This window comes from Microtus oregoni, unplaced genomic scaffold (assembly GCF_018167655.1).
Source record: "Microtus oregoni isolate MIOR12 unplaced genomic scaffold, Mior012 000052F_ref0000163, whole genome shotgun sequence".
NCBI classification, from domain to species: domain Eukaryota; kingdom Metazoa; phylum Chordata; class Mammalia; order Rodentia; family Cricetidae; genus Microtus; species Microtus oregoni.
In genome coordinates, this window is record NW_024543828.1 from 5,576,892 (window position 1) to 5,599,980 (window position 23,089).

The 23,089-nt window shown below is 36.6% G+C and overlaps 1 protein-coding gene and 1 pseudogene across 1 annotated transcript; one reads left to right on the forward strand and one right to left on the reverse strand.

The window, feature by feature from the left end:
* Positions 1–1,958: 1,958 nt before the first annotated feature.
* LOC121437463 (melanoma-associated antigen B4-like) lies at positions 1,959–5,679 on the reverse strand. The gene is made up of 3 exons (XM_041637338.1): positions 5,647–5,679; positions 3,999–4,073; positions 1,959–3,464 (listed from the first exon to the last, which is right to left on the reverse strand). Exons 1-3 carry the CDS (start codon positions 5,677–5,679, stop codon positions 1,959–1,961), a joined length of 1,614 nt encoding a protein of 537 aa, XP_041493272.1.
* A 453-nt stretch (positions 5,680–6,132) lies between these two features.
* LOC121437464 overlaps positions 6,133–23,089 on the forward strand; it is a 166,774-nt pseudogene continuing 149,817 nt past the window's right edge.

Here is a 23,089-nt window from a genome sequence, read left to right on the forward strand (position 1 = left end):
AGAGTTTGGACACTTTTTACAAAACATTGAAATGTTCAATATCAAGGGAAGAACAAAGAATGATGCAACAAATAATGCCACTAGAAGAGACTCATAGCTCGCAGAGGAGGATGCAGTATTGATATGCTCAATATAGTAGATTCCTGCTTTGGGGAGGAATAAACAATGGAAAACAACAGAAGAAGGTTGCTTTGAAATGAGGGTATAGTAACAAACTTCCAGCATCTCAGGAAATCATGCAATGAAATCTCCTAAGGGATGGAACAAGACAATCCTCATACAATGAAGACACATCTCACATTGTGTTTTATTTTTTTTTCATGTCTAGTTCCTTATGCTTCCATTATGTGAACATGGCAGGATTTTTTCCAGTAAGACATTTCGGAATAGCAAGAAATGAACTGAAGTTACCTGAGGCTGAGCGGAGTTGGAGCAATGTGCACTCTAGATAAATGCTTATTGAGTGCTGGCATGCACCAGCTACATGACCTTGGGGGTAATTCTCAAGCACTAGGAACCTGAGTTTGCTCCTCTCAGAATCAGTTTTGAGAGATGTGACAGCACAGTAAAACTTCATTGACTGTGCATAAATCACCTGGTACACTGCCAAGACATATTGATAGTTTAGTGAATGGTGGGGTGAACCCTGCCGTCCTCTCCCTCAGGTTTTCATATTGCTGTCTGTAATTCAGAAAAGAGGTAGTTCAACATGGTAAAGAATATCAAAACGATGAAAAAATGAGCATTACAAATAAAAGTCGTGATATTTTCCATGTTAGATGATAAATGATTGTATAATTGAAACTTAACTATACACTAATTAAAGTACTGTAACTCAGTCAAAGGTAACTCAGGATTCTTAGAATTCAGTCAAAGACTAACTTTTTTCTCCCTTCTAGCTGCTCATTTTCTGGATATACTTTTAAATTAATACCAGGAAATCCATGACCCGGATTAGATTTAGACAAATAGCAAGATGAAATAATAATAGAATGGGTCCTGTCTCTCCCAGACCAGGAAAAGAAAAGACAGCCTGATGGTATCGGGGCATCAGTCCAAGAGATTCACACATTACTCCCCAGAATTTTTTTTCAGTTCTTGTGAGTATAATAACATTTAGTGCATGTACTGACAAGACTAGAGCACCTTCTACACTGACAAGATCAAGAACCCTCTCTTGTTTATCCCAAATGCCAAGAAAACTGCTCAGAGTAATTTTCATTTAATGGTTGTCTTTCTTCTACAAGACTCTGTTTGTATGGTCCCTGAAACTTTCTATGCCTTAATATAAAATTATGTCGAAAAGAGTTAGAGTCTGCCAAGTCTCCAGGAAAATTGTTCTGATTTTGCTCCTGATGGGTAGCTCTTTTTTCTTGTTTATTCTTTTGTTTTCCTATATAATATAAGACATTTCACCTTGTTCTTGATACATTAGTACTCTGTAGATTCTATAATTCTCTGAGTAGGTGTGTGTCTAGCTTTATCCATGTTTTCTGTGCTATTAAAGTAGTATCATCCAAAGATAAATACTCAACTAACATTTCATAAATGAATGAGTCAGTGAGCTAAGATTGTTATTGCTAAAATTTATTGGTATTTTTCTGTTTTTGTCTTTTCAGTAAGCCCCACAAATAATAAAACACATCATTTAACTTTACAGAATAGAAGATTATGTAAATCTAAAAAGAAAACATTACCCAGTTTTGTTCTCTATATTTTCCAAAAACATAATAAATAGTATGGAACATGTGATCAAGGTCATTCATAACTTAGATCTCAAAGCTAATAAATTTTTACTGCAAGAAATATCATTTGATAGTTTATCGCAAATGAAAAATGATAATCCCGTCATGAGGTATATAAAACAATGTTGTGCTCCACTGTTTTCTACTCAAGCTAACTTTCACCTTCCATTACATAGACTTTTGACTCCTCTTTTCAAACTCAGAGTGAATACATTAAAAAACGAATCCATCACTCTGAGCACAAGCTGGAAAAGTATGCCCTGAAGTCAATGTGACTTGACTTATATTTGGAGACATACTTTGGGCCCAAGCCCTCTCTTCCTCTTCTCTTAAAGCCTCTTCATACAAAAATAAAAAAGAAACTGGGTCACGCTCATTGATCCTTGCCAAAAATTCCAGAACTTTCATCTTGGTTGTTTCAGCATGAGCTCTTGGACCCCACAAGAACTCAAAGCATGGGGGATGACTGTTAGACACCTGCTGATATGTCAAATAATTTTGTTGTACCAAGTCTCTTGTCAGAAATTTTCTGGGCTCTCCATAGATGGGGTGCACTTCCCCATCATATATTCCCATTGTATTCAGGAATTCCCAGATACTTTCTTCAGAAGCACAGTTCCCTTCTATGAATATCAAGCCAAGAATAAATATAAGGAAGCCATTTCTAGGCATTCTTTGATGTCCAGTCAGCTTTTCTTCATAGGTGAGGTTCAGTGAATTGGCAAAGTTATAGGAGTTTCTTATGGCATAGTCTTCCTTTATATCAACACCAAAAAGCATGTATAGGCACTTAGATGCATCCATAAAGATCGCGTGGAATTGTTTCCTGTATTCTTTGCTGATAATCACTAACATTTCTGCTTTTGTGATAGGTTCCTTCACTTGGTACTTGAAAATCAAAGCATATACTAAATCGGTCATCTTTTCTTTTAGTTGACTATTCAACAAAGATTGAGTGTCTTTTGAAGACTGGATAATGCCTGGACTCTCTTCATCCTCTGTATGGTTATTTTCTTCATCTAAAGTTCTTTGAAATGTCGATGCAATGGAACTCTGAGCTTTCTGAGGGGTCAGTATTCCTGAAGCATACCCCTCTTCCTCAGTGCACTGAAACAGAAAGGAGCTGGAGAATGTGATGGGGAAGTTAGGTGTCAGTGTAGGTAAAGAGACATTTAAATAGGAAAAAGGTATGGAAGATGTATCATAGTTATCATATTCTCCCATTTCCTCATCTTTCTCCTCATCTCCTTCTTCTTTTTCATACTCTTCCCACTCTTCCATTTCCTTCTCCTTTTCATTCTCTTCTTCCTCATCTTCTTCCCCTAACTCTTTATTTTTTTCCTCTTCTTCCTCGTCCTTTTTCCCATCTCTTCCTTCTCCCCCCTCCTCACTCTCTTCTTCTTCTTCTTCTTCTTCTTCTTCTTCTTCTTCTTCCTCCTCCTCCTCCTCCTTCTCGTCCTCGTCCTCCTCCTCCTCCTCCTTCTCCTCCTCCTCTTCTTCTTCTTCCTCTTCTTCTTCCTCTTCAGCCTTCTTCTCCCCATTCTCCTCTTCTTCAGGTATGGGAACCAATACAAACATCAAATCCTTCACTTCATTTGGATCCTGAAAATCACCCTCCAGACGAAGACATAAACACTTTTGATAACGGCGCATGATGACTTTACAAAAAGCAGTGGGTAGAAGTATGAGCAGATGTATCGGTGATGAGCTTCCACAAGCCTGGAAAGGAGAGAAATAGTAAATGGTCTCAGATAAAATTCTCAACCCTTGTGGCTGTGAAAAGAAAAGCCAACTTACAGATCTTCTTAGTAGGATATATCACAGAACTTCACTGGTCAGCTTTCTTTCTAGTTGGCTTTTCCTCTGGGAACTGGTGGCAATATGAGAGAGAGAGAGAGAAAAGTTCTCAAGGCACTGAAAGTTGTCAAGATCTTGGGTCACAGGACCCTCTTTGAGGTATGTAGAATGGCATACATGGGGGTCTCTTCTAGTCTAGTTCGTTTGTGTCATTGGGACCTATTCAGCATTTGTATCTCATCTTGGTTCCTGACACTTCCAGATAATCTTCTGTACTGCTGAGAGCATGTGACTGACATCAATAAGCTAACCACAGTTTCAGAAAGCTCTATAAGAGTAATAGAAAGGCAGCTTGAGCTGAGGCATGCCAGCACAGCTCTGTGTTTCTCAGCCTTAACAGGTAAGTTCACATCCTGGGATCACCAGAGTTTGTTTGGCTAGTCTTTTTATGATCACCTTTCCACTAGCATGATTTGGATTCAATGTATCTGGTGTGATAAGGTCAAATTCTCTGGAGAATTCTCCACATTCCTAAAATTAAGAAGTAAGATGTGATGGAACACCATCTTTAAACACAGCTGTTCAGGGACTCCTCAGTGATGGGAAATTTTGGCATAGCTTTGTGAAGAATGTAGGTCTCCTCAGTGAATGGTACCCTCATGTTCACACTAATGACTGTCATACATGAGACTCATCCTACTGTGGCTCTTGGGCTACATTCTCCATTCTTTTAGTGGGAAGACTGATGGTAAAGGTTGAGAAACTGGAGATTCTCTTATTCTTGTAATATTAATCTTCACTGTATACAGTCTTGGTCATTCTATGTTAACAAGATATTATCTCATTAGACCAGAAATTGCACTTCTTAAATCAACACTCCTACCCTTGGAGGAAACAAACATGGTCAATGTCAGTGTTCTCTAGAGTTAAATAATTTATGGAATGGATATACATATATATATATATATATATATATGTGTATGTATATATATTACACATATAATTTATTGGAATGGCTTACAGGCTGTAGTTCAACAACGTCTAGCTGTGAATGAAAAGTCCAAAGATGTAATATTTGCTCAGTCCTAGGAGGCTGTGTATCTCATTTGATCTTGATATGCTGGGATATCAAAGGAGTAGTCTCCAATCCCATTGATGGAATAGATGTGCTGACAAGGCAAAAGCAAGCAGGCAAGAAAGAACAATGCCTCATTCCTCCATTGTCCTTATATAGGCTCCCAGCAGAAGGTGTGGCCCATATTAATAGTGTGTCTTCCAGTCTCAAAATCTATACTAAAGGCATGTGTCATCCTTCCTTAAGATCTGGATTAAAGGCACCTGTCTTCCAGCCTCAAGATCTAGTTCACAATTTTGCCCTCCATGTTTGGATTGTAGTTCCTTCCAGATATAGTCAACTTGCTAACCAAGAATAGCCATCACAATCCACCTCTTGTCAACATGTTACACAATCATATCTCTTTATGTCATGAGTAATTTCCAAATGAAAAAGATAACTAAGTCATAATAATGCCTAATCATAATGTAACTGCCACACATACAATCATATTACATATATTTAACCAAGAAATAATTATGTTTAACATGATATAACTATCCCTTGTACAACTGCAAATACATTTTAAATTTAGAAGTGGCAATGCCCTTTTGGGGACATCCTTCTATTACCTCAAACTTACATATTATAACCATTGATAGTCTCTTAACTGATGTTACAGCATATAAGGGAAATTGAACAAAACACAAATATCTATGCAAATACATTCTTAACAAAATACAACAGAAGCACTCATGTCAGTAATTATCTTATTTTTGCAACTGGGTCATGTAGCCTTAGACGCTATTATTTAGAACTATTTTCATCTGCTACCCATTCAGTATTCCCTCTACCCTCTGAACACCTCAGCAGGCCTTGACTGTTTTTCTTGAGGAGTGATCTATACCTTCATTCCTGATGAGTTTGTGTCTTTGGTCATCCTGCCTGGATTAGGCTATTGTAGTTTTCCGTTAACTTTAATCACAAGGCACAGTGGTACCAAGGGTAGCCTTAAAGGATCTTCTGCACTCCAGACATAAGCCTTCTTACCTCCATTGTAGAGAGGCAATCCAGTTTCCTCATGGTAATCTGGATCAGTCACCCATCCTCTCACTATTATTCCTTTCTTAACCTTTTGGTTAAACGGCATTAGAAGCCCAAAGTGATTAGGAGAAAGACTGAGTTTCCAGTTTAATGGAATGTTTTGTAGCTCCTGGCAGGAGCATTTCTCTTTCTGGAACCAAAACTTCTAGGCCAGCAGAACTTAGGGTTGTGGGAACAGGAAGCAAAAACTTTCTTAGTGGGTCACTAGGAGTGATAGTGAATGAAACTATTTCTTTTTTGACCCCTTGATTCCTGGGCCCATAGATCCTGGCTATGGGAGAAGCAGTGCTATATTTTGGATGCTGATGCAAAGTATATTTTGTCTTCTGGAGAATTCTTTTCCCAGCCCTGCAGACTGATACCACTTAATTGGCACTATAACTATATCTTGAAAAGGCTATTCCATCTTTTTATCAGGCCAGCTGCCTCAGAATGGCGGGGGACATGTTAAGACCAGTGCATTCCATGACTGTGGGCCCACCATCACATTTCTCTGGCTGTGAAGTGAGTTCTTTGGTCAGAAGTAATACTGTGTGGAATACCATGTCAGCAGGTAGGCATTTTATAATTGCATGGATGGTGGTTTTGATGAGAAGCACTGAATGCAGGAAAAGCAAATCCATAACTGGAATAAGTATCTACCCAGTAGGAAAATGTGTTGTCATTTCCATGGAGGAGATGGTCCAATATAGTCAACCTGCCAGCAGGTTGCTGGCTGATCATCCCAGTGAATGGTGCCATACTGGGCCTCGGTGTTGGCCTCTGCTGTTGGCAGATCTGACACTCAGCAGCAGCTGTAGCCAGGTCAAACTTGGTGAATGGAGGTCCATTTTATTGAGCCCATACATAACCCCCATCTCTGTCACCATGGCTGCTTTTTTCATAGGCCCATTGAGCAATGGCAGAACTGTCTGTGGAAAGAGGCTGACTGTCCACAAAACACATCACACGTACTAGATACTTTGTTGTGGGACAATTGTCTATATTCTGTCAATTAAGTTTTAAATAAATGCTGATTGACCATTAGCCAGGCAGGACAACTTGACAGGAAGTATAGGTGGTTCAATGAGAACAGGAGAATTCTGGGAAGTAGGAAGCCCATTCCTTCCAAATCCTGTCCCAACCACAGAAGAAGGAAGATGTGATTGCCCTGCTGAAAAAAGGTACCCATCCATGTGGCTAACATATAAGAATAATGGGATAATATAAGTTATAAGAGTTAATAAGAAGCCTGAGATAATGGGCCAATCAGTTTATAACTAAAGTAGACCTCTGTGTGATTTCTTTGGGACCTAATGACTGAAGAAACCAGGCAGGACAGAAACCCAGACAACAAGATGAAGAAAACCTCTAAATGGTTTACAGTGTGTTAAAAATATATGCAGGCTAAAGGTTAAAGTCCTTAAAATAAAAAAGAAAGAGAATAGTTGGGTGTGGTGGTACACATTTTCCATAGGAAATGAGAGGCTGTGAATTTATTCTCAGTTAAGAAAAATTAGGTTTGATCATGGAAGACCACCTGAGAAATCTCTGGTAGGAACAGATGGCCTGGATGTCTGAGTTCTACATCCAGAAAAGATCCAAGACTGCTTCTTGAGATGATCAAGACTCACAGGATACGCTAGTCAGAACTTGATCATAATTCTAAATTTTCTTTAGGTCCCCATAAGATTATCAGCCCCCCAACCAGCAGGAAGTAGCCTGGAAAACTATGCCCACATTCCCCAAAAATGAACTATGGATGTTCTTATGGGGTTTTTTGTTTGTTTGTTTTTGGTTTTGTTTTTTAGAGGGGTAAGTGGTGCAGGACAATTGTCTATATTCTGTCAATTATGTTTTAAATAAATTCTGATTAGCCAGTATCCAGGTAGGAAGTATGTGGGGGGGGGGCAACCAGACAGGAAGTAGAGGCGGGTCAATGGGAACAGGGAAATTCTGAGAAGGAGGAAGCCCATTCCTCCCCATTCCTGTCCCAATCACAGAAGAAGAAAGATGTGACTGCCCTGCTGAAAAAGTTACCCAGCCATGTGGCTAACATAGATAAAAATAATGAGTTAATATAAGTTATAAGAGTTAATAAGAAGCCTGAGCTACTGGGCCAGTCAGTTTATAGCTAAAGTAGACCTCTGTGTGATTTCTTTCAGACCTAACAACTGTGAAAACCAGGCAGGACAGAAAACTCAGACAACACTAATTGATTAATGAAATGCTCTTCAGCTTAAGTCACCTTTTAGTGAACATTTGCATGGTATATGTGTATCTTCACATCCTTTTCATATTTGGAGAGATCTATCCACATACTTCTTCCCCAGATGTCTTTCTTACCAATTTTCCCATCATGCTCTTTCATAGCCCCTGACCATCCAGCCAATCCATTAGCTGAAACCCATAAGTCAGTGAACAATCATACATCTGGCCATCTCCCCTTGCAAACTGTAATACCATGTGTAATGCCTGGAGTTCTGCCCATTGTGAAGATTTCCTTTCAACAGTAACTTTCAGGTTTGTCCAACAAGAGTTTATCATGCTGCAACTATCTACTTCTGGGAGATGCCTATACAATGTGAAGAACTGTCAATAAACTAGGCCCTAGTCTTTTCTTTCTCAGTCAACTGATAATAGCAAAGACCCCATAAGACTATAGGTGAATATTGGGGAGTAGCTGGAATTATTAACTGGAGTAGAAAGTCATTTGGGTGACTTCTTCATGTAGCTCGCTTGTACCTTAAGAACCTGCTCATTCCTGATCTCATATATATTTCCATTTGACTGTTTGCTGCTGTGCACATCATACGTATGATTCAGTGGGTCTGATAACAACCAGCTCATGATGGTTAGTTCATATCTCATGGTAATTTTATGGCCCTTGTCAAATGCTCAGTTTCTACTAAAGTTCAATAGCAGACCAAGGGCTGTCTTTCAAAGTGAGAAGAGTTGTCTGTAGATGATGGCAGAGCCTTGCTCCAAAATCCCAAAAGTCTTTTCTGTGATTCACCTATAAGGGGCCTAGCAAAGGCTCCAAACAATATCTCTATCAGCCACTCATACCCCAAGTACCATAGGGTCCTCCAAATAAAATGGTCCAAGTGGTAGAGCAGCTTGCACAGCAGCCTGGACCTGTTGAAGAGCTATCTCCTGTTTCAGGTCCCACACAGAGCTAGCAGCTTTCTGAGTCACTAGGTACATTACTTGGAGTAACAACCCAAGTGCGGAATGTGTTGTATCCAGAATCTAAATAGGCCCATTAAATATTGGGCTTCTTTCTTAGTGATGGGAGGGACCTGGTGCAATAACTCATCCTTCATGTTAGAAGGAAGATCTCTGAATGCCCCACACCACTGAACTTGTAAGAATTTCACTGTGGTAGAAGGTGCTTGAATTTTAATTGTATTTATTTCCCATCCTCTTATATACCTATGTGTTGCCAATGAATTGAAAGTGGTTGCTACCTCCTGGTCATTTAATCCAATCAGCATAATTTCATCAATATAGTGCATCAGTGTGATATTTTGTGGAAGAGACAATCAAGATCCCTTCTAAATTATGACACAGGGAAAGAGAGTTAATATATCTCTGAAGGAAAACAGTGAAGGTATACTGCTGGTTTTGTCAAGTGAAAACAAGTTGCTTCTGGTTGTCCTTATGGACAGGTATCAAGGAAAAGGTGTTTGGTAGGTCAATAGCTGCATATCATGTGCCTGGATATGTGTTAATTTTCTCAAGTGAGGATGCCACATCTGGTACACTAGCTGAAATTGAAGTTAATACCTGATTGAGTTTGATAGTTTATTGTCATTTTCCATGATCCATCTGTCTTCTGCATTGGCCAGAAAGGAGAGTTAAAGAGAGATGTGGTAGGAACCACCACCCTGCATCTTTCATGTCCTTGATGGTGACGCTAATTTCTCTAAGCCTACCAGGGATGTGATGATACTAGTTTTGGTTCACTATTTTCTTTGGCAAAAGCAACTTTAAAGGCTTCCATTTAGCCTTTTCAACCATAATGGCCCCACTCCAGAGGTCAGGAAACCAATGTAAGAATTCTGCCACCTTCTAAGTATATCTATCCTATTTATACATTCTAGAACTGGGGAAATAACAACAGGATTATTTCAGGTACCTACTGGACCTACTGTGAGTTGGGCATCAGATAAAACTCCATTAATCACCTGGCCTACATACAATCCTAGTTTAACTGGAGGGCCATAAGGTTTCTTGGGATCTCCCAGAATCAGTATCCATTAAGAACCAGTATCCAACAAACGCTGAGAAGTCTGACTGTTTCTTTTCCCCCAGTGTGCAGTTAACCTTGTAAAGGGCCTCAGATCACTCAGGGGAGGAAATAGAGAAATGTTTACTATAAATGTTAAGGTGTTCCATCAGGTTCCTTTCTCAGGGAAACCTGGCCATCACTTCATTCAAGAGGTTCTGGGCCTGCAATCTGTCTCAAGTCTGGAAATTGATTTAGTGCCTGATATTGCCTTTTGCCATAATACAATGTGGCCTTTCTTTCGTTTGTCTGAGAATTATTCTGCTTGTACAGATAAAACAGAAATGCAATAGGCTTCTTATCTATTTTATGCCTGGAAGCACCATGCTTGATTATTCAGTTCCAGAGGTCCATATGAGTCATGTCACTATAAAGTTCACTTTTCTTGTGCTGACCATTATGAGTTAGGCCATTATAAACATTATTTTGTCTACATTGCCCATTATGAACGCCATGATCACCTTTCCTCTGACAATTAAATGTTGCCACCTTGCCTCTGCTACCTAGGGGGCCAATTAAACCCATGAAATTTAACTCATCCAGTTGAGCAGCAGCTTCCCCAACCCTAAGGTCTGACCCCAAAATTTCTTCAAATGTTCTGGTGCCCCTTTCACCATTTTTGCATCTTATAGGATTAATGAAGGGCATGTCTTCTGAACCTTCCCATTGTGGAAGATTAGGTTTTACACAGTGTACCTACTCCATCATTGCAATTTCCCTGAGTTTTAAAAATCCCTTTATCAACACTAAGTCAACTGTTATCAGGCATCTCCAACTCCTTCTTAGTGGACCACATTTGATAATTGCTTCAGCAAACCATTCAAACAAACTAGTCACACCTTTTTAAACTATGCAAGCTTCCATATTAAACACTGAATCTCCACTCAGAGAACCCATATCAATAAACTCAACCTGATCTATTTTTATGTACTTTCTGCCATTATCCCATACCCTTAAAATCCATTCTCACACATATTCTCCATACTTCTGCTTGAACAAATTAGCAAAATAATTAAGCTCCATAGTGTAGTGCACTTCCTCATGGACTACACTTTCTACCTCCCTTCTAGAGCCTGCTTTGGCTTGAGTCTATTTATATATCCAGAGGCAACTATTGGTGGCCTTGAGGGACATCAGTATTGTATTTTATGGTATTTCTTTCAGAAAAAGTCACTGCTTGTTTAGTACACACTGAAGGATTAATTTCCTCAGTGAAAAGAGCAATATTTCAAAGGGTGGGGCTGTGAGTACTACTTCCTCAGGTGAGATAGACCCTTGAGATTCTGAAGGTTTAAAATTCTCAGCTTCAATAGGGCCCTCCTTCACAATTCCATCCCAGGTTATAGGACTTCATGCTTTAAAAATTAATGTTCTTACTTTAACCACTGATATCTTCGGGGACTTGAATTTTTGCTGTAGTTTGGCCAACCTTATAATGAGGGTTTTGGTTTGATTTTCTGTAACTTCAGCTCTATGGCTGCAGGAGAGAAGATCATATTTCAAGGCACACTTAAAAACCTTCAAACTCTTTATTAAAATATGGAACAATTCATCTTTATCATTAAATTCAATGTTGTCCTATACCATATACTCTGAAGTTGTTAATTATGTGATGAAGCTTTATTCCTATCCTTTACCAATTTATCCAGAGATATTGAGTAATCAACCAGAAGCATCATTTCCAAAACTGTGACAACATTCATATATAGGGCTATTAAATCCATTGCCACTCACTATTAATAAACCAAAATAATCAAAGGCATTTATCTCTTTAAGTTTGAAGTATAGTTTGCACCATGGACTTTTAGTACTCTTTGACCTCCTAGGAGAGAGAGGTACTGGAGAGGTTTCAGTACCTGAAGATGCTGGTGAATTTGAAGGTGCTAGATAACTAAAAAGCATATTTCAGATACTTAAAAGACTTATTTTTTTACTTCTGTTTCTATAGAACCACTGATACCAAAATCTGTAATAGTCAGGATTCTCTGAAGTCACAGCATCTTACATGTATGTGTGTGTATAATTAATTGGAAAGACTAACAGGCTGCAGTCCAACAATGGTTAACTCTGGGATGATTATACATGCCTCAAAAATTTTGCTCCCCCCTGATTTACAAAGTAGAATTTAAATTCTGTATTTTCATATTTTGTCCTAACTGGCTGGTAATAATGCAAAAAGTGCTCCGAAAGTTCCTTGCAATATTCACATACCTGCCTCAAATTTCTCTTTAGTATTTTCCAATTCTAAGAATCATCTTCTGCCTACCATAGCCTACCCTCTACATATCTCACCTTCCTTTGAGTCTTACATGACTGAGGCTGCATATAATGGTTAATGCCATGACCTTCTATTGAGTTTCCCAGAAAAAACTGACTATGGAGGCAGGACTGGCATCCCACCATTCCATGGGAAAGGACAAGAATCAGTCTTTAATCTGGGCTCTGCCCTTCAATGATGGATCTCAGTTTTGCTAACCAAATAAGTCCAACTCCCTCTAATTCCTAATCGAGGTAGTAGTCTCACCTCCCTCGATTCCAAGATAGAGCCTTTCAAAATGCCCATCACTCATCCTGACTAAATTCTAGCTGGTGCAGAAGACAGTGCAGCCCTCTCTACTCCAACACTGAATACCAGTGTGAAGCACGGTTAACATTCACTGAGACGGAAATAGGGTTTCAACCTGAAGACCAGAAAAGCTAGCTCTTACTTTGACCTCAGTCCGAAAATGGCTATCCTGACTCTAGGAATCTCAGACTGAGACTGAGGTGTGTGTGTGTTGCCACTGCCTGGTCTGTAAGGCTGACCAGTGGAGCTGTTTCACTCTCTTATCTTCAGGCAAGTTTTATTTAGTAAAATGCAAATGAAATACCACTACATCAACAAGAAAAAGAAAACTTCATTATTTTCTATTATACTTCTTTATTAAGGAAATTTTCTGAATATTTTTTCCAGGCTGGAAAGGTTTTCCTACTTTTTGGAATGCAATCAATGTCCAAAACGATTCTCCTTATTCAGACCAAGGACACAGAGATAAATAGTTAAAAGTAGGACCTGAAAAGGGAGGGGGAAAAGTGATGCAATTCTAATTATTTTAAAAACATGTTTTAATAGTTTGAATTAGAATGTCCCAAAGGCTCATATATGTGCATGTTTGGTTCATATTTGCTAGAGTGGGATTTGGGGTTTCAGAAACTCATGCCAGGTCCAGTCTCTTTCCCTCTCTGCATATAACCTTGGATAAGAATATAAGCACTCAGCTTCTGATCCAGCACCATGCCTGCCTGCTGCCAGGCTCCTCACCATTATATAGTTGTAGACACACCCTCTGAAACTGTAAGGAACCTCCCAATTTTGTATGGTTTATTTTATAGAAGTTTTCTTTGTCATGGTGTCTCCTCACAGCAAAACAGCAGTGACTAAGGTATATTAAAAATCAAAATGTAAAAAGCTGTACCATATTCCAATATTTTTTAAAAAGGAACACAGTAGGTCAACAATTTCAAACCTGTCATTTTATTTACCCAAACATGATTTCTAATAATAGGCATAAAATAGGCAAAGGTTCACAGACTTCCACAACTGTCTTCCATTCCTTTCTCATGGACTCCTTCTTGATAAATCTTTTGTCTATGAATCCTCTCTAGCAAGCACCAGAATATCCCACTTAACAACATCCCAAAAGTATAGAACTCCCGACATTTTACTCTAGGAAACAAAGTAAGCCCTGACTATGAGGGGAACTAATATCTATGTGTCAATGATGCACCCTATTTCCATGTGAAAATGATTAGAAGTATTCATCTCCCTGGGGATCCAAATTTTAAGACCAAGATTCTTTAATTTTCCCTTGATTACCTACATTCATCTTCCTCCTGGAAAACATAACTATCACTCAAACACAGGTACTTATTTGCTTCATTAGAAGAAAATTTGCATTAATAACATTCCCATAATGGTGAAAACATACTGCATATTTCATCATTAAACACACTTTTATTTTTAATAGCTGTTATATTTTTTTATTTTATATGTATGAAGTTTCATATATTTGTATATATATAACAAGTGTGTACCTATTATCCACAGAAATTGAAAAAGGGCATCTAATTCCCTGTAATTGGAGATATGGACAGGTTTGAGCAACCATGTGGCCGATGGGGCATGAACCTGGGTCCTCTGAAAGAGCCATAAATGTTCTTAACTGCTGAGCCTCTCACCAATGCATAAGTACATTTATTTCTGAAGATAAATGTGCTCAGAACCTATTATGTAATCAGCATACATCAGCAAAAAGCACCTACTTATCCTTTTAGCGTAATATTATAATGAAGAATGACATGACACCTCAGCTAGATGATTTTTAATGTTGTGATAAGGTGAAAAGCAGGAAGCAGGAAATCGCAAGAGAATTGAGCCAAGATGTCAAGGCAAGCTTTTCTAAGTTGGTAAAGTTGCAGTAGACACATAAGATCAGTGGAGGAAAGACCACTGTGGAATGGGAAAAGAGTTGTTCAGGCAGAGAATAGCAACCACCCAATCACAATGTCTTGAGATAAGAAGAGCTTGATATATTCAAAGAACTCTATGGTCTCTCTCTCTCTCTCTCTCTCTCTCTCTCTCTCTCTCTCTCTGTGTGTGTGTGTGTGTGTGTGTGTGTGTGTGAGAGAGAGAGAGAGAGAGAGAGAGAGAGAGAGAGAATGTGTAAAAATAAAGCAAGAAAGAGTGGGTGCCAAGGATCCAAGTGCCAGAAAAAAACCAGAACCTAGAAAAGGACTTCCAAGTTAAAAAAAAAGGAGTTTAGATTATGTTCTAATGATGAGGATAAATGACTTAACTTCAAGGAAGTGTAAATGTACTTGGAGACACTTATAATACATAATGTTGTAGGTGCTATGATGGGACTGAGATTTCATTATAATAGCTTCCATTTAGATCTTACATTATATACCCTCAAGAGACAGTCCTGCCATAAATATATTTGCCTCTAAGATTTGTTCAGAGACTTCTAAAAGAAATTATATTAAATGTCACAATACTTAGGAAGTGCAAAAGGTTGTTGCTGTTCATTTTCTTCATTGATTGCACTAGAGAAGTCATCCCCAGTTGTTACAGGATATCTTCAAATTACATGAGATGCATATGTATCTTTAGGTTCATGTGCCCTTTTCTTGAATTCTTACTCAGAATACACTTTTTAAAGTAATTGCTTAACATCTTCTGGGTGTAACAGGTCTAAAATCTCAGTTACTCAAAGGTGGAACCAGGAGATTGCAAAGTCAGAGCCTAGTTTAGAGAGTGAGTTCAAATGCATCTTGAGCATTGTAGTGAGATCCTGTCTCAGCATGTATATCATAAAGGGTCTAAAGGTATATCCTAGCATTTGACTAACAAGGGCACTGGGTTCAGTCTAGTGTAGTTTAAAAAAAAGTGATGGAAACTAATTGCTTTACTTTATTCCAATCCATGATGGTGGACAAAAATCCTCTTTTCTTAGCTGTTCTAGAAAAACACTGCCTAATTACCTCTGTAAATGTTACTACGGGCTCATTTTCCTTGTATATAGAAATACTGTTGCATTAGGCTCTTGAAATTCCAAATGTTTTCTAGTTTCCCCATATACACCAAGAAAGGGGAAGAAGGGTGAGTAAAAGGGGGCTGAGGTGGATTGATGGAAGGAAGAAATATGTATGAAGAGTGTTGTGTGATATTTTGATTTTGTTCAGACAAATAAAGTTTGCTTGGAGTCAGAGGGCAGAGCTAGTCATTAGCTGACCAAAATTAACCACAGAGGTTTGGAGGACTTTAGACAGAGAGGAAACAGGAAGTAGTAAGGTAGGGCTGAGAGGATCTCAGGCTGTTTGGATGGAGGAAGGGAAGAAGTAGGAGGCACCTGGTAACTGCTTCCCGCTTCTCTGATCATTTAGGCTCTTACCCCTATATATCTGACTCCCAGTATTTTATTGAAAAATATTAATTAGATTAATACTTCAGAAGAGTTTTAGCATCCCAGGTTCTCAAATGAATAATTCTAAAATGTACATGAAGTAAAGTGCAGATTTGAGCCACGGTTTGTAGATGAACAGATCTATTTCTGGGGTCCAATTTCCTTATAAATTACAAGTTCTCAAAGTCTGGACTTTTCATAGCCACTCTCATTCTAATGAGTTCCTTATTTTTGTAAAGGATATTTAATCTGAGAGACTTAGGTTGATTTAAACATACACCATTGTTCTTAGTTGTTTTATTTGTACCACTTTTGTATTATTTTAAATGCTTTCCACACAATACTAAGTTAAATTCACCTTAACATTTGACATAGGAGCTACCATTATGTCCATTTAAAATTTGCTTATAACCTTTGAAGTTATAAGCAGTGTTCATTGAATAAACTATTTGCCTTAAGAGTCAGATATTCTAAGAAGAGAGTCTTTTGAGGCTTTCCATTGGAATTCTGACCAAAAATATTCAAGAACACAAACCATATCCACTAAAGATGTTTTAGTCACTGTCTTTACATTTGTAGGCTACTATATTCACTCTGTCACAGACTAACATAAATTGTACATAATTTTATCTTAAAATTATTTCTACTTTGTTAGTATTCATTTGATCATGAATCAAGGAATGAAAAGGGTTTCATCCTTTCATCAAATACACTAAGATTTATTTCTGTTAAGAAAATATTTGATGCATTAGTGGGAACACAGAAGTATTGTAGAAAGGGCTTCTGAAATATGAGAGACTAATATTGCCTCATCTGGAGTTATGCTCAGGTTTCTTCAGGCAATTTACTTCCAACAAAACATGTTCCAGTGTTTAGTGGAATACTGCGTATATTTCTTGGAATCACTTTGTTCCTTTTAATATCTTGAGAACAACAAATAAAAGTGGATCCATCTTGCAATAAGATGACAAGGTACATCTCTCATAATAAAACCTCTGAGCTAAAGGCATATTTGACTACTTGAGCCTTTCTAGAGTGGAATGTTGAGTCATTTTCAGTACTGTTATTGGTGCAGATGGTATCTCAGGAGTTTGAAAGCTACAAATTGATATTCCAGTAGTGGACATGGTGTTTAGTTTGCCTTTTTGAACAGTAAACAGAACACTTGAGAATATTATGAGAGTTACCTTTTCTCTTTGCCACATGTGGTGTTCAGAGGAAAAATTAGGCACTTTCAATTTATTTACTGATCCTGCACATGGTTTATAAAGTTAATATTGGACTTAAAAGCAGCAGTTTCATGTTTACTGTGTCCTATACTTGTGAGTCACTAAAATTTTTCAGTTCCGGAATATATCAGTAATCAGACATTTTATAACTTTCTTATGAGAGATAGTTTTCAAGCTTTCATCAAACAAATTTGCTGTTTATTTAATGTCAGTTCACAAGTATTGGTGAACTTAATCACAGTGCCTTGCACATATGCATAGTCTGATAAAACACTATTAAATGCCCAGTATGACTAATCTGAATTAATCTATTAGACATATATTTTAGTTAGAATCATCCCGTCCCCCACAAAATAATACTTTCCCATGTCCCACCAGAGATGTTTGCTCTTGTTTTACTGAAGATAGGTTAATTTGTCTTTGTAGTTAATTCTCTATTTTCTTGTAAGTCAAAGTATAATTACATTATATCTGTGTACAATAGGAAAATCCATAGATACTTCTGAGTAGAATCATACTTTCTAAGTCATTTTCATCAAATAAACATGTAATTGATAGAATAAATTAAATTATCAATTTATGAATGCATACATTTATTTGATCATCAGATTACAATATTATAAAAAGTATCAACTGAGAAGCATTTAAATATTCTATAATCATTACAAAATCATTTTATTAATTGGGGTTGTGGACTCTATGCTTTGAATTCTTTGTCTCTTATTTTTTATATTTGGCTACATATATATATATATATATGTATATATAAAAGTTAATAAATACAATCTGCTGAGCCATTTAGTGTTGTTCATATTCAAATGTGTTTAGGACTGACTACTTGAGATTGGATAACCTATCAGGGGGCTCATCTTTGGGTACGATTGGTTGTTTCTCTCTCAGTAATCATTAATTGCTTATAACTCTTCACTGGGGGGTGGGAATTTGTGATATTTCCATCATCCATGTTGGTATATCAAATGATATCATTGTGAAAGGTATCCATATAACTATAATATTTCATGGGTATAACACCACTGTCATATCTATAAGAAACAATCTTTCAGAGAAGTCCTGGTTGTCTGGTTCTTACAGTATTTACCAATACTCCCAAAATTTATCATAGGGGCTATGTTGTAAATGAATCAATTAGATTTGATCACCTCAGAGTCAGTTATTTCCTGTATTTTAACCGGTTTCAGATTTTTGTAATGGCCTCTGCTACAAAGATAAGGTTCTTTCATGAAGGCTGGAAACTACACATATTTATGGACATAAGGATCTATATTTAGAAACCAGTTAAAATTATACTGGTCTAGGAAAATATCAGCAGTAGGATCTCCTCTAGAGTTAATGAACATCAACTTACACAACTTGAACTGACACAAGGACAAAAATACATAGAACTTAGAAACAGACAGTACTAAGAAAAGGAAAACAAAACCTCTTAACCCACATATGTTTCACTCAATTGAGCTGTAGTCAGTATTCATTTTACAGTGACACCTATCTAGTCACCTAGCAATACTGTGTAAGAACCCTTAAAGTTAGATTTCCTCCACATAAAATGTTTTGGTTATAGTGATATTGTTCTTGAATATATGAAAAGTCTAAATTGGAAGAAGAGAAAATACGCTGATAATTATCTTTTACATGGAAAATAAAATAAAATTTAACATAGTCTATTTCTTCAATTGCATATCATTCTCACTTACCATAATCTGCATTTTTTGGTGGTACTGGAAAGAAACCAATTCTTTCTTAAGAGACTGTGCACATTGCAATCTTCTGACTTAAACATTCCTTTTAGGTTACTAGTACTCAGAGTTCATGTACAAGATTTCTGTTTGTTGTTATCTTCAAGCCTCTTTTTTTGAGACAGTGTTTCACATATCCCAAGCTGGCCTCAACTATGATTATGAAACCCTGAATTATTTGAGGGTAGCTGATTACTGTGTATAGAGCTGAACAATGTGCAGATTTTGTCTACAGCTTCTACATTCCAGGTTGAATGCATGCCTTCTACTGGGTAGTAAACAACCTGTAGCATTCCTGAATTCATATTTTTAATTAAAATAACCCTTATGTGTATATTTACTCTAATAACAAAGCTTTTTATAATATATGTGTACATAAAGCTGAAAAAATGGATGATTTACTTATTATAGTCAAGTTGTGATTTGGACTGAGGCTCATCAACAGCTGTGTGCACAATAAAGCCTATTCATGAACCACCTGTTATAAGAGCAATAAATTTCAAGAATATAGATTTATTCTCAAAATTATAAATTAAACAATGCAAGCAATAATTTAATAAACTATAGAACATGTATATTTATCAAACGCAGCTTAAAAGTGAAGTTAAAATAACTCGTAACCCTAGAACAGGAGCAATTAAAAAAATTGAAGTAGAACTCCTTTATATAGGCATCATTTTAGGAGAGAAAAACCATTTTAGAAATGTTTATGAAGTCTAAGAGTACCGATTGAGGGTTTTCATTCCCAGATCAGCCAGCGACTCACTGTTTGAACAGGGAAATTGTCACTTTCATGTGTATAACCTAAGTTCCTGTTTATATTTACAAGGTGTGATGCATTAAAAGAAGAATCTAGATGCAAAATCTATTAAAACACAATGGAACTCTTAGAAGCCATGAATAAAAAAGAACATAGATTTTCCTCAAAGAAACTAACAACACTGTCAACATATCTTGTAATAATTTCCATTATTACAGCATGAGTCAGTGAAACAGCACTTTTGAAGTATATTCAGCTTTGGATTTTGTGTGAGGAGGCTGGTATGCAGTGTATGTGTTTATATGCATGCTTCAGAGAGGCCTTGCAAGAGGAAGACAAAAGAGTGCCAATTGTGAACAGAAACTTAGTTGATATTTACCTTACAAACGCTAAGTATAGTGTAGAAGCTGGATCCATAGGAAGAGCAAGTTAGTCCCTTTACTCAGTTTTTATATTCTAATGTAAACGTAAAGAAAATTAATCTAGTGCCCTAAACCTCTAGTAATGACCATCAAGAAAACACGGTAATGTGTGAGTCTAGCTTGTGACATTCTTCAGATGATCAGAAAGGTCTTCTCTGAGAAAATATGATTTGTTTTGAGACCACAAAGGAGATATTGAATTTGATAATTAGGTCATCCTTATTAATCTTGCAAAGTGCAACTGCTGATCAGTAATAGCAACTGAACTCAGAGAGCATTAGATAAAGAAGAAACAAAGAGAAATCTGCATTTGGAAAATTTAACTAGAATAAAAGGAAACAGATAGGAAGAAGCTAGAGGGATACAGAATAATGAGCATCATATCATTTGCTAAAATTCAGCTTGTAAAAGGCTGTTATTATTTATGATAATTTTTATATAATATTGAATATATTTATGAACCATGGTTAATTTCTCACGAAAAAGGCAGATTTAAAAAGAAAAAAGAACTAAACAGTTAAGTTCATTCTCTTGTTCCTTGAATATAACGGTTTCTAAAATCTTTATTCATCTATTCTGTGAGAAATAGATACATGCAGTGTACTTTGCTCTTATCCACTATCCTTCCAACTTTTCTCAGATTCATGATATTGTCCTCCCAATTTCAAATCCATGATCTTTTTCATAAAATATTCACTGACTATTTGTATCTGCTTTGTTTTTGTTGCCTGCCCTCTTGTTATTGCCTGTACTCATTGATTCACTTTGAAGGAGAATTTCTGCTTACGTATTTTAATTTACATAATTTTAAATGCACATAAAATTCACATAATTTTAAAATTTAATAGTTGAAGAAAAATATTTAATGTACCAATTCAAAATGGTGATATGCTTCCTGAGCATGGTGGCATATGACAATAATCCCAGTATTTGGGAGATAGAGGAAAAATGGTAGAAGATGAAGAGAAACATTGGTTTCATAAACATATTGATCTCTGCTTAGACTACCTGATGCTTTTTCAAATATATCTCTACATGATTCATTGAGGGGTGACGTTTTCTGTAATTTGAAAATATAAGAAAACAATACTTGTATGAAAGATCGTCTTGAAATCATGATGTTCTCATGATGCCAAGTTTATTAAATGTTCTTAAAGGAAAATGGAAAATTGCTATTTAGAACAAATTCTATGTAGCATGTGCATATATTTCTCAGATCACATTCTTTGGGGAGAAAAAATTAAAAATTAAAATCCTGTGATAGCTATAACTTTCTTCTGGAATCACTATTTATGGTGATAGGCTTATGACAAACCATTTTCTTGAAAACATAATTGTGGCTTTATAAACCTACTATAAGTCTTTAATTTATAATTTGTTGTATCACAAACTAAAATCTAATTAGGAAAGATTGTTCTTTAGCTATTAATTTTCTCACAGGTTAAATATTATCTTCCTGTACTGGTTTATAGTGCTTAAAATGAGTACTTTTGGTGCTGGATATTTCTATCTGTTAAACATTAGTGACATTTTAGAAAAATTCATTTCAATGTTTCAATTTCCACAGCAATCTTTTACTAGCTAGGGAAGTGGTATCCCAACATAAATATATCATTCTAATCAGGTGAACACATGCATGAAATTATGAAAAATTAAAATTATTTTTAGTATTATGACAGCTTAGAATTGAGGTTTTTATATCTTTTCATGATTTGTGCTTGTGGCAGGATAATTATTTGATGGGCAACATTATTTTTTGTCCTTTAAGATACTTTGAATCATCCTGGCTTCTTCAGAAATGCTAAGAACACCCCATTATCTGTCATTATTATAATCAATGATGCAACCAAATATTGCTAAATATTCCATAGATGGTAAAATATCCACACTTAGGAATTATTAGGTTAAAAGCAGGCATTAAAGTTCTAGGGGACATTGTTATAAAGACATTGAGAAGCTAATATAGACTTTGATATATTAAACATATCGCATAAAACATTCATAGTTACGAAGCAAAATACAAAGAAGATATAATTAAAAACATTTGTTTTACTTGGATAATAGCTATGATTAAGTAGCCCCACAGACAAAAAAGAAATATGAGTCCTACCTTATAATTAGAGAAAAGTTTCATAAAATTCTCCTCAAATTGGAAATGTTTTATAGAGCATGAATTTGTAAGGCTACTATAGAAAGCATATGAATATAAAATTATCTATTTTCGTTGTAAGCATCAAATGAATTTTCTAACAGTATCAGCACCAATCAGGAATAAAGTCAACAATCTGGGTATCATTAAATCATTTGTAGGCAGCTAGTCATCAGGTTCTAGAGAGCTCAGGAAGGGGGTGATTAATATAACTGCCAATTACTCTCAAATGATTAACCTATTACTAATCACCAAAGGCCTGCGAGTATGCATGGTCTTGGAAGATGAATAATTAATTCCAGGTGCATAGCACCCACTGCTTATTATGCATTCTCCCCTGCTGAAATTTAATTAGCCTCAAAACATAAGGGTTTGCAGAGGGCTGCTTTAAAGAAGAAAACAGAGCTGTGGTGATTCAGTGCAAACCATCCAGCCTACGAAAGGACTTATAATCACTTTATTTTCTGTCAGCTATTACTGCCAGATAGTGACTGTGCCTAGCATCATCCCTTGTGACTAGCAATATCCCCTCCGGATTTGCTATCTGTATTTGAAAAACTAAAATCTGGAGTTCTGAAGCCACCAAACTACAGCCAACTCTTCTATGCATGCTGGGGACTCATATGGAGCTATCAAAATGAATGTTTCTAAAGTTGTGTGTTACCAGTTTCAAAAAACAAGGTCCCATAAACCAGAGTCAGCATTTGAACTTTGTGCTAATGCACTTAAAATATTTGCACAGATACAACGGAATTCAAGTGTTAAGTCTGTGCAAATTACAAACCCAGGTCTCTAGTGCTTTTCAAATGCAATAACATTTGGCCTTTGAAGTTTGTTTAGCAAATAGTGGCTGTTTCAAA